The 12,536-nt window shown below is 33.6% G+C and overlaps 1 protein-coding gene across 1 annotated transcript; it reads left to right on the top strand.

Annotated features, from left to right (window-relative positions):
* The first annotated feature begins 6,895 nt into the window (after nucleotides 1-6,895).
* Nucleotides 6,896-11,359, top strand: LOC141711000 (uncharacterized). The gene is made up of 5 exons (XM_074513465.1): nucleotides 6,896-7,048; nucleotides 7,693-7,746; nucleotides 8,707-8,810; nucleotides 9,917-9,955; nucleotides 10,960-11,359. Exons 1-5 carry the CDS (start codon nucleotides 6,973-6,975, stop codon nucleotides 11,098-11,100), a joined length of 414 nt encoding a protein of 137 aa, XP_074369566.1. The 5' UTR covers nucleotides 6,896-6,972; the 3' UTR covers nucleotides 11,101-11,359.
* The last annotated feature ends 1,177 nt before the right edge of the window (nucleotides 11,360-12,536 follow it).

The following is a 12,536-nucleotide window of genomic DNA, read 5'->3' as shown; positions in this document are numbered from 1 at the left end:
CCGACGGATGATCAATAACTCGACGGATGATCATAAACCCGACATATAAAGAATTCAAATATTTGTTGACAGTGACAACACAGTCACAGGCGTCGAGTGTAAGCAAATGGAATGTGGTAGCCTATTCAACTGGGTTTTCGAGAACAAAGAAGTATTACCATTTCCATGCTATTATAAAGATATTCAAAGATGCTGGAATAGAATAATGAAGTAGCATTGTATTAGACTTGATAGTTTTTATTTTATTATCCTATCTTATTATTTTGTAATCTTGGTGATATATAAATCAAAGAGCAGCAATAGAATAGTAACTAAGAAACTAAGCAACCAAGAGAGAAACATTTGTAAGCTGTATTCTTAGCATTTCTCTCATTCTTAGTTGTTATCATTTTGTAAGCAGCTGTGAGCTTTTTGCACACAGAGTTCTCTCGATATATATTATATATCTCTGGTGGAATCATTCAAATCCACCATAAAGTTTTTAATATCTCTTGTGTGGCTTATTTTATGTATGCAAGTCTTTTTCTAAAACCCTAGCCACCAAGAGAGAAGATAGAGAGAGCAAGAAGAAACGAGTTTGTGCTAGTACACGTCCAATCCTTGCGTTCAAGCATTCGTGTGGATACCGATAGAGCGTAGATCGCGAGAGCGGGATGCGTGGTGATTGAACAAGCTTTGGATCTCCATTAGTCAACCAATTGGTAAAGCTTCTTAAGGTAAACAATCTAATCTACGAATTAAATATATGTTTTTCGCATGGATCCTGCGGCGGGTTTCAAAAATTATGTTTTTTACGTTTTTTAATTACTGTTTCCGTTACGTTTATGTGCTCGAAACCCTTCATTAGTACCATACAGTTTACAACACATAATTCGGTGGCGTCCCACCAGACCATTTCTCACACAGACAAATAGTCACATCATATGTATTGTTTGCCCCAATCAACCGATAGAACCTCCGAGGAAAGAATTATAAGGGTTCAAGGTATAAACCTCAATACTGATCCACATTCACTATGAGACTCGGCTGTCGTGGCAGCCGCTGACTATTACCCTTCCACCTGAACTTTCACGGTCAGATTCGCTTGCTCGAGAAAAGAAACTAGAATCCTCAACTAGACATTGCCAATGATACCTATATATAAGGAAGACTTACTAAAAATCTAGGGCAGTTCCAGCCAATCTCTAGCAGACATCAGGGTTACGCTTTCGAACCCTTGACTAAACTCACAGACTCGCTCCTCTGGTTGAGTTGCTGACTCATATCTATATAGAATAAACCTTCTTGCACTCTTCTGACTCTATTCCTAACCTAAATCAGGGACTCAAACCTGTGGCTCTGATACCAACTGTGACGGCCTCAACCCCGGGGTCAGGAGTTGACGTCATCAATAACAACAATAACAACTTAATATAATCCAACTCAATATTATTATATAAACACAACCCCTTTTTCCAAGATCTTTTCCAAGTTTAAGTATGACATATGTTACAATCCTCACAAAACCAACTTACTAAAGACAATCCTGACAATACTATCTTCGTACAGCAACTCAACAGACCCGCTTAGGTCGAGCACAACTACCTCAGAGGAGCCTGATACGGAAGGAACTGGAACTCTGCCCTGACCACCACGGGAGAATCCCCTAGGCATCTGCAATACATATATAAAATATTTTGCAAGGGTGAGCAATAGATTGATCAGCAGTACCACTATATGAATAATAATCAAAAACAGTTTATGATAAACAACTATAGGAACAGAAATCATAACTTTCCAGAAAACAAGTAAAACATGGATGAAATGGATATCAAAACTAGCATGCTCTGTAAAACCAAATCATTAGTTGTGTGCTGTGCATAAATATCAATTTCAATTTTAGCATGCTTCTTTCATTTTCAAATCTTCCTGTCCCATCGCAGGACCCATTAAAACCATTTGTCCCGTTACGGGGACCCAAAATCATTTGTTCCGTTACGGGAACCATAAAACTTATCCCATCGCAGGATCTATAAAACTTGTCCCATCACAGGACCTATAAAACTTGTTCCTCCCCGGGAACCTCAAAATCACTTGCTCAGATATAAAAGTATTGGATGATCCCTAGTGAAACAGCTGATCAGGCTATCTCCATAGATAACTCTAGCCTGGCTATCCTATGAAAACTTGTTCTGGAACTCAGAGACTAGCTTAGGTCTCTGTCACGCTGGGCTGGTGGTTATAATAGGGTGCGCAACCACTTCGCCTCTTACGCTAACTTCCAAGCCGTTACGGGCCCTCTTGCGCACACTCATCCAATTATTTGATCAGTTTTATCCAGTTTTCCAAATCACTTACCTATCTCTTTTCAAAACCATTGTATCACAACACACTTTCCAAAACATTTTCATTTTATTTAAAATTTAGAGATAGGCATTTTCAAAAGTTACTTTTCCCCCAAAACACAAGTTAGCAAAATAATTTGAAACCCAGGGGATACGTAACTTAAATCGTTCTGTTCCAGTACGTAATTTAAATCAACAAATATTCATATATACTGAACCGTAAAAGATTTGTTCAGGGGTACTTTCCTGGCAGAGCTTTACAAATATTATCGATTGACCTTGAGCTGACACGGACGCTGAGGCTTTAACGTCTAACCACTAGATTACCCTGGATTCGACTTCAACACTCAGGTCCTTCGATTGGAACCTTACTGAGCTCGTCGATTGTCCACTAGGCTATCCAATGCCAACTCTTGGGCTTTCCGACTAGCACCTACAAAGTCGAAATACCCTAATTTAGACCTTCAATTATGCTTGACATATCCTCGCTAATAATCTACCCGAACGTTAACAAAACCCAACTCGTAATACTTCATATAATAATACACGTATCAATTAGGGTTCACGTCTTCGAAAGTCGGTTCGGTGTTCGTTTTCAGAAAATAGGTATATTTATCCTTTTATGAAATTAGGGTTATCGATTTTCGTAAAGTATTTCATCACAACACATAATCAAATTTCGTTCAAAATAGTTACATATAATCGATCGACATTCCGATAGACATTGGGTACGGCTTCGTATTTCCGTAATTAAATTTTCCGAAAATCGGGCAGCACCTCTTTTGATTATCGGCTAACTCGTCGAACATCCCGACGTCCAAACAAACACAACTACAATAAATCGCAATCCAAAACCCAACCACCGATTTCAGCCATCAATATCAGTCCCAAAATTCTCAATTAAATACAATTATTAATTATTAGTCGTGTTTTTATGCTTTATATCGTATTTTGTATTTTTAAAATCGTAGGACTCAGAACAACGTCATCACCGTCCACCGTCCGCTCGTAAAACTTTATCGCAGACGGCGACAAAATTCCGCGGGTACCCGAGTAATTTCCCGGTTTCCAACGCGAACTTTGCCAATTAATCGAAATATTTTCCACATAAAATCCATTTCTTTTTATATCACAGATATTAATCAATCATAACCTGCCAAAAATAATAAAATAATGAAATGAATTGCAACAGTAATCGAACCAACAACAAGACAGTCACCAACACCACATGCGCTAAACGCGCCACCAACACACACTCCACCCGCACACACGCAGTACACTACACACACAGTCATACACACATAATCACACGTATGCACAGGCACACATACACAGAAATATACATATACATATATGTATTGGAACGAAACCGAACAGGAAGCTGAGATACCGAAAAAAGGGAGGGGGCGGCGGCCGGAATCGCGGAAATAGAAGGCGGGGAGGGAAAGAACAAAGAGAGAGAGGAAAGAGGAATAGAGAGAGAGAGTTACAGAGAGGGAGAGTGTAAGAGAATTGAGAGAGACGGAGAGATGCAAGACTGAGAGAGAGATTGACCCGAGAGAGATTTCCGAGAGATGAAGTTGAGAGAAAGAAAAATGGCAGGGCTGAGATTTGGGAACAAAATAATTGATTCTCTTTTTGTGCAGGAGATAAGAACAATTGCAATTATCTGATTTTATCGTGATATCTCTAATTTCTGACACCGTAGTTTAAAGAATTAATCGAACATTTAGCGGGTAAAACTATTCGAAAACTCATGAAAATAATTTTAAAAATCCCGAAGTAATTAGGAGTTAATAGAATAAAATTTCTGGAAATTTTCAAATCATTTCCACTGCGCACACCGGACCCGCACTTTACAATTAAACGAAACCACGCGCGAGTCAAATAAATCCCAAAAATCTCCGAACAAATTTTAAAATTCTCGAAATATTCCAAACTAAATAAAATATAAATTTTCATAATTTTTATAGAATTTTGGAATTTAAATACGGATTTAACAAATAATTACAATCAGAGAATCATATATGGCTAAATAATTGATGAAATATTGGTTTCTCAATTTTAAAAAATCTAAAAATAATTAATAAAATTATGAAGCCATAAAAATGATTTTAGGGATAATCCAAGTATTTATGAAAATAAATCTTGAATAAAATCATCTTTAAATACAAAAGTGACACAACACAGCTTCACAACGAATTACACAATTAATACACGAACACCAACGATCACACATAATTAATTAAAATATTAACAAAAATAATATCCAGCTGACAGAACCCACATACCTATTTTATTTATGAAATTATTTAATAATTACACATTTAAACAATATAAAAATATACGAGTCGTTATATTGAGTCATCTACATAAAATGACAAATTATGCATATCAAGTTATCATATAAATAATATATAACATATCTAAATAAAAAATAAAAAAATCTTACCTCATCCACCAAATTGGTTCCGCTTGCACTATGTATACTAACTTGATTTTTGGCACAATGCCATTTTTTTAGTGCTCTCTTCAATGGTGTCTAATGTGAATCAAGAACAACTTTTGAACGAGGTTTGACATGAGGGTTCTCAGGAGTGCCACACCAATTTTTTACATAATTCTCATGAATTCGCCCCCATAAATTATTCTTATTTGAATATCGACCGGTGATCGGATCAACAGATTGTCGAACCCACAAAATACATAATTGTAATTCTTCAGAAGGGAGTCAATTAGTACCCATTATATATTTTTATATGTATACATATATGAAAGAAAAGATGAGATTAAGAAGTTAAATATTTGGGTAAAAATGAACACAAAAGAATCAATATTTACAACTATATAAGTGACCGTTATTCGTATATAGCCGTTGCTTGATTGAATGTACACAAATATATAGCTGTCATAGTGCTAATAAAGTGAAAAAAAAATCTTGGCAAAAAAAAAAAGTGAAAAAAATGGGCCCCGCTGATTGCTGACCGTTGATGAGTCCTTTGAAAATCAATCCTCCTATTGATGAATTGAAGAAGTAGTAATTATTGAGACCATCAGTTGCCCGCTGCATATTCACTTTTCAGGTGAATCAACTAATCTACTAGACGCGGGCGCACACACCATTATATCACGGAGCATCGTTGATGCTAATCAGCATACACGACTCTTTAATATCGATGAGGCTAAAGTGGACTTTACCGACTTTACGTAGTGCAAAGTAAATTTTATTTATGCGTGGAAGTGAAATTGAACTTGACATGATGAACTGAAGGCAAGGTCATGACCAGTGACGGACGCAGAGCAATAATCCAGGGTGGTCTGAATGTATATTACATTTTTTTAATGTATAAATAATTAAAAAATATTAATATTAAAATTTAGAAGTGTTTAATTTTAGAGCGATAATTTAATTTTTTCTTACTAATGTAATGATTAGAAGTGTTTATAATTTTTATTTTTTTTAAACCATAAAAGTTGATAATTAAAAAAAATGCAATAAATAATGATAAAAAAACTGAAAAAAGGGAAAAAATGTGAACCGGATATCAAACCCGGATGTTCAAGAAACAAAACTGGACAATCAACCAGCTATTCTGCACTAACAATTGTTTAAATATGGAAATTACAAGACTAATATTGAGAAATTCAAAGGGGGCAGGGCTCCCTGGTCATGAGATAACCTTTCATGTAGAATAAATTTAGTACCTTTAAAATTTGAATAAATGTGACTAGAAAAGCTGATGTCCGATGGATACTAAAAAAATCTAATATTCAATGTTAGCACAAGATAAAATAGTAAAAAGGCCTTATAGCATCTTCAACTCTCTACACTGTTAGGTATAACATCTATGTGCCTAATATGTAAAATATGAAACACTCATGTTAGGTATAAATTTAGATAATGAAAAATAAGTGTCATATTTGTCCTATATTAACCCTAAATTTTATTCTAAATTTTATTATTTGTATTCTTTTATAACATGTTTAAGATTTAAATATATAATATTATAATATGAAAATGATGTATAAATGATATATCTTCATAATTATTATATGTATAGATGTACTGCTTGTATTTTTATTTTAAAAAAAATGCTATGTAATATCAAGTGTGATAAAGTTGTTTTATTGTTAACTAAATTTATAAAAATTCTAATATATTAATATATGTTTTAGTCATATATTTTATTTTATATGTAAGTAATGTTCATAATAATTTCTCATTTTTATTTTATAATGTTTACTTTAAAATATTGATATAAATATAAAAATATTATATTATAATAAATATCTTTTTATTAAATATATTATTTTATTTTCACTAATAAAAAACAGAGTTAATTAAACTCCTTTACAAAAAAAGAAATAATTAAACTTTTTTTATTTATATATTTAAAATTAATAAAAAGAGTAATATTATAAATATAGCTAATAATTATAACTAATGATATTGGAGGCAAAAATACTTACAGGTTGAATAAAATTTTAACTAACCCTGTTTTAGCTAATATTTAGCACCAAAGAAGTACACCTCTCCTTCCCCTCATTTCTTTCTTCATTTTACTTTATTTCCCAAATCTCAATCTCAAATTTGTAAAAAAAAGTTGCAAAGAGAGGGACATAGAGATTACTTAAACAAACAAAAAATATGTTACCCCAGGATTGGGCACCTCCTTGTGAAAAACAATGTACCCAAAAATTCGCTGCTCTCACCCAGATTCCTTGTAATATTTCTTCCTTCTCTTTTCTCATATTTATAAATTTGTCTCTATAGGTTTTGTTAACCTTTTATTATAGCAATGCATGTTTATGTGATTGTTGTTATATAATGAACATTTGATCATGATATCCACATTTATGATCATGATTTTATATTGGTTAAAATGCTATGTCTGCATATTGATTTAATATGATTCATTATGTACCAATTTGTTAGACACATGTATATGTACGATATATTTCTAAAATTTATAAGTCAGACTAAGAAAAACATATCTAGCAAGTCTCGCCCGGTGATTTGCACAGATTTCGATTATCTATTAAATTTAGATATATACGGCATTATTGATATTTTCATCTCATATCTGAACTAAACCATGCACCAAGAGTGGGATATATCGGATATGATAGGTTGTTGTCTCATATCTGTAACAAGATGCCTAGATAAATAATTGAATCTTCCACACGTCGATAGATGAAATTAATAGTATTTAAAAAATAAAGCTCTCGGTTTTCCAAATATTTTCTAATTCCTTCTTTTGGTGATAAAGAATTTGCTTTATGCCTGCTGGATTCCAGCTTTAATTTCGATTGTAACTGCTATTTGGATGTTGTTATCTTATTATGTACTTCTCTCTTGTGTGTTTAGGGAGAGTATTTTGTAAAAAAGGATGCGGTGCTGATGGAGAAACATGGGAAGAATGTAAGTCTTGATTTTTTTGTCTTATTTTGTAGCTTATCGAGTTTTGATTGTCTATAATATTTAATGACGTTTCCTTCGCTCACATAATTTGCTCAGTAGCGCTCGCTGTATATAGCAATGTGATGTGATGATTTCAAGGATTATAATGGTTCATGTTTGGACCTTAAGCTGTATGAAATCTTGTACAGATTGCTAATCTCGCTCATAGTAGTAGACCGCTAAATTTAATGCAACACTGACATTAAATGAGGAGGACTAAAATCATTTTTAATGTGCCCGTCTTCTATTAATTACCGCCATAGCCTGAATTGGTAGTTCCTTTACACCTCATTTTGATCTTGTTTACGTAGTGTTTCTAAGATATGTACCTAGGTGGACTCATAAGTAGTATGTTCTATTACAATTCAAAATAATCCATGGCTATGGTTTTTGCAACATCCGCCCAACCATAAACCCACACAAATTATTATTGAGAGGGATCTTAAGATAAATTTCACTAATAACAAAAGTCGGGGCTCAGAAGAAATATAATCTGCGGACTCTTGAAGTTCAGGCGGGGCTATGAAGGCCAGGCTAGCACCAATTGATTCTGCCATTATACATGATAGTACATTTTTAACTGGCTGTGGTAGGAACAATTTTAAAATGAGATCTAACCCCTCTGTATTTCATCAAGATGTCTCATATGTATCATCTTCGCCCTTTTTACTTTATCTTCAAGGCCAAAATCAGTTTCATAATAACTATTTTAAGCATCATCTTTATGCCATGATTTATCTTTTATTTAAGAAGCAATCAGGAATCAGAAGATTATTTACTGTTTGCTCTTTTGAAACTTTGTATTATTTAAATAGTGAGATGCAGCTGTTTCTTCATACATATCATAGTGTGTCTTGTGAATTTTAACCGCACATTGGGAAGTATGCATTAATATATAAGAAAGTAATGTTTCTTGGATAGGCTTGGAACAGTGTGAAGAGATTTGCTACAAAGACCCAGTCTTAAAAGACCAACAATGGAGTGCTTACATAGATCGTTCTCCTGGTGTAGCCATCCACTCTCAGGTTTTATATTCCTCTAGTTAGGTTCCCATCATTCTATCATTGTCTTACTAAAATTCTGTGCAAATGCTTGGGAACGTATTTTTGTTTTTGTCATACATAAATTCAAGCCACTGGTTAGTGAAACTTGAGTTATATATGAACACTAAATTATTGCACATTAGAAGTGTGAGATAGCTTATATTTATCTTCTAAATTTGGTACTAAATGTGAATTGATATTTATATGATGGAGCTTCTTACCAGTTCAGTAGCTAATTGTATGCATATACATGAGGTATGTTTCAATACACTAACCAATAAGACTAGGCATCGTAACATTTTCTCCAAATCGTGTATGTGCCATGAGCTTTACATGATAGTGAAATCTTTTTGAAATGAGGTCGCCTTATTGAAAAACAACAATGTTATAATATTTCTAATTTTAATCGATGCCCTCATGATGCTGTTGCGAAAAGTTGCATTGTGCAGTAAGGTGAACTTCACTTATGACTATTTGGTATATTTTTTCATTTAGTTATACAGTATGTTACATGTCATGTACCACTTAAATACAAATACATGGTTATTATTGCATAATTGCAACCATAAATTTTGCTCTTTGCTCACCATTATTTTTTAATCCATTTTCACAGAATGCAAATTTTAGTTTAATTTATATCCTATGCACATATGTAGTATGTAATCAACTGCTACACATAAACTTCCACCTGTGCATGTGTCATTTGAGATTGAACTATTGTGGTGCACCTTTTGTTAATATAAGTTCAAACATGCCAGAATTGTGGTGGAACATGTCCAACTTTGGCATGACAATTTTAGTAACACCAATAGTTAGATCTCCATTGCCGAACTTGCTTTTGGCGTTTTAAGTTTTATATTCGTAGGACTTGACTATAAATCTAAACTAGAGGCCACATGCCCACCGTTAATCACCTAATTATAGTCATATGGAGGTGAAAATTTTTTACTCTTTTAAAAAGATAATCACGTGACGACGTGTATCTTTCCAAGTAGGAATCCTTTCAGAAGCCTAATTGCATTGTGCCATTAGCATGTACTTAAGCTCTAACTTTCGACCGGTGATATTATCTTTTTGTGTGTGCGCAGAGTTGCTTTCATGCTTGTGTAGCTGGTTGCGGGTACAAGGTGCGTTTTAATACCCGGCTTTGCCCAATCGCTGAAATTCAAGTCCAGTTTTTGTTTACAAAATTCGAGTGCGCGCTTTTTCTTATCCAGTCTAGTCGAGCCTAAATATTAATTTTAAATTTGACTCTAGTAAAATTTCAAGTTTGATCAGTTAACAAGTTTTTTAGTTTGTCCAGTTTCGTTACTTTTTAATGAGTTTTGGAGCTTATTCATCTTTCACTTGATTACAGAAATACTATCCAATTATTATAATATCATTTGATATGAAACCCAAAAATGTTTTTTTAATAAACTTGACAAATTAACTTCAAAAGACACACCATTAAATAAATCTAAGAAATTTAAATTGAAGATAGATATCAGTTAATGGATTTGATAGTTAGCTTTTCAAATTTGTGAAATGATTTTTTAATCTCTTCTATCCGTAACTATGCACTATTTTGCATATACACTTGAACTTTTTTACAAGTTATGTATCTTGAGCATATGATAACAACAACAAATGTTGATGATTTTTAATTTTTTAAAACAAATGTATATAATGGACACCAAGTTACAATAGAGTTTTACATTTTTCTTTGAATTTAGTAGCACAATACAGTTTATGATGTTATTTTAGTTAAAGGTCTACATAGTCCTTGTTTGTAAAATTCAGAAATCTTACGTGAACTACTGGCAAGAGTAGCTTGGTCTTGTGCATTCCTTTCCTATAGCTTCGGCTTTACCCACCCAAATCTGATGATTATTGCAAAATAAACAAAAAAATTCTAGCATCATGTGCTAAGAGCATCTCCAACGGGATGTATCTATTAGCTAAAAAGTCTAGGTCCCAGTTCTTTGCACAAATTTCCTTCTTTTAGCCTTGTTTATTAGTTGAAATATAGGTTTCCTTGGTCATTCGAGGTGTTGAGAATTTACCATAATGTATTTATTCCAAGCTACTCATTAATCTTTTTAATCTTTTATGTTGTCACCCTATGTAACATTTTACTTGGAATGTGCAGTTTAATGTTCCGTCAGAAGAAGTTGATCAAGTTCTTCCAAATAGACCTACTGATCCCACCATAATCCAGGAACCAAAACAATCATCGCCGAGTACAGTAGCCAGTCCGCCACCGAAATCCTGCTCATCAACCAACAAATAGCTGGAACTTCAGCATATGCAGCTAATGCAGCTATCTTTGTCGGACAGGGTCTTAACATAGTCATACAGTATTATGAACTTTATCATTTTTCTTTACATAATAGTTTTAAGTGGCATCTTTCTGGGTTCGTCTTAACCTCTTATCAGCTTTCTGGCTTCTAGTTTTTGAGCTTGAGTTTGCCAAACCCAAATATATCATATTAGAACTTTGATAAACTCCATATGCAAATTGATGATAAAACCTGTTTGGGAAGAAAATGCAAAACTACTAAAAGAAGATAATTATGTACAAAGGACATGTTTATGTTAAAATATATTATTAACGAATTACCTTACATGCTTCATTCTTATCGTCCGGTTCATTTCAAATACAAATTCGTTACTTGTTTTACTAAACCTTTTTTCATCGTGGGATAATGCCATTAGCCTTCATATTCCCACCTCCGAATCTCTTTCCATTATGAGATAATGTCACCAGCCTTCGTGTCCCCGCCTCCGAAAACAAAAAACAGAGAAATTTTTTACAGATACAACTTTTTCTATTTTTATGGTAAATTGCTTACTTACTTGATACTTTTCAACTTGCTATGTAAAAATCCAAAATTTTGACATCGGTAAAAGACCTTTATGAATAATAATATAATAACTTGAATTTTTGAGACCTTGTAAAATGTTTAATGAATAGTAACCCTAACGGACGGGGAAAATTTTTTTAGCCCATATTATGTTGTGCATGGGGAAATGAGTTTCGGAATTGATAATGATTATACGTACCAAATGAGTGTATGTAAACGCTATCAGTTTTCGAAGAAAACGAACTTTGAAAAACGACCGTATTTACTACTCATCGAGTATTACGGGGATCACAATATAATTACAAGATTAAAACCCTACGGAATTATATTCAAGTATGATAATTCAAAATATAAGGAATAAATACGAAATGAATTACGTCACGAATCATTTACGAGTAAGTATTACGAAAACGCTTAAGTAACCGAGCGAACGCGTAAACGATAAATAAACGTAACACACTAACTAACCATGGTAAGACAGTAACCATGGTTACTTCATCAAATAGTGAGCTAACCATAGGATGATCAAGCAAGCTAGCCAAATAGTGTGCTAAGGAAGCTAACACATGTAGTTTAGCTTGTAAGCTAGCAAGCTACTTGGATTTTGTCCCCAAGATTTGCAACAAGGAATAAACCTAGACTGCTATACTAGGAAGAATAAAAATCAAGGAAAGATATCACCCCCATTTCCTAGAAGCAACCAAGAGAAGCAACCAAGAGAAGCAAGCATAAATACCCCCCACCCCTTCATTGCTTCCATTCGGTAAAATCAAGAAAAAGGGGAGAATTCAATTTCAAAACTCAAAATCTAGCCATGGTAAAATCATTCCATTAATTCTCAAGCTTCCTAGCAATCAAACGA

The sequence above is a fragment of the Apium graveolens genome, chromosome 3 (genome assembly GCF_009905375.1).
Source record: "Apium graveolens cultivar Ventura chromosome 3, ASM990537v1, whole genome shotgun sequence".
Lineage (NCBI taxonomy): Eukaryota > Viridiplantae > Streptophyta > Magnoliopsida > Apiales > Apiaceae > Apium > Apium graveolens.
This window is presented reverse-complemented; position numbering and strand designations above follow the sequence as displayed.

What these genes read in the sequence shown, in the direction of transcription:
- LOC141711000 (XM_074513465.1), top strand. Translation starts at nt 6,973, where the DNA reads ATGTTACCCCAGGATTGGGCACCTCCTTGTGAAAAACAATGTACCCAA. An exon ending in TGGAGAAACATGGGAAGAAT is followed by an intron (nt 7,747 to 8,706) that starts GTAAGTCTTGAT and finishes TTTCTTGGATAG; the next exon opens with GCTTGGAACAGTGTGAAGAG. An exon ending in GTGTAGCCATCCACTCTCAG is followed by an intron (nt 8,811 to 9,916) that starts GTTTTATATTCC and finishes GTGTGTGCGCAG; the next exon opens with AGTTGCTTTCATGCTTGTGT.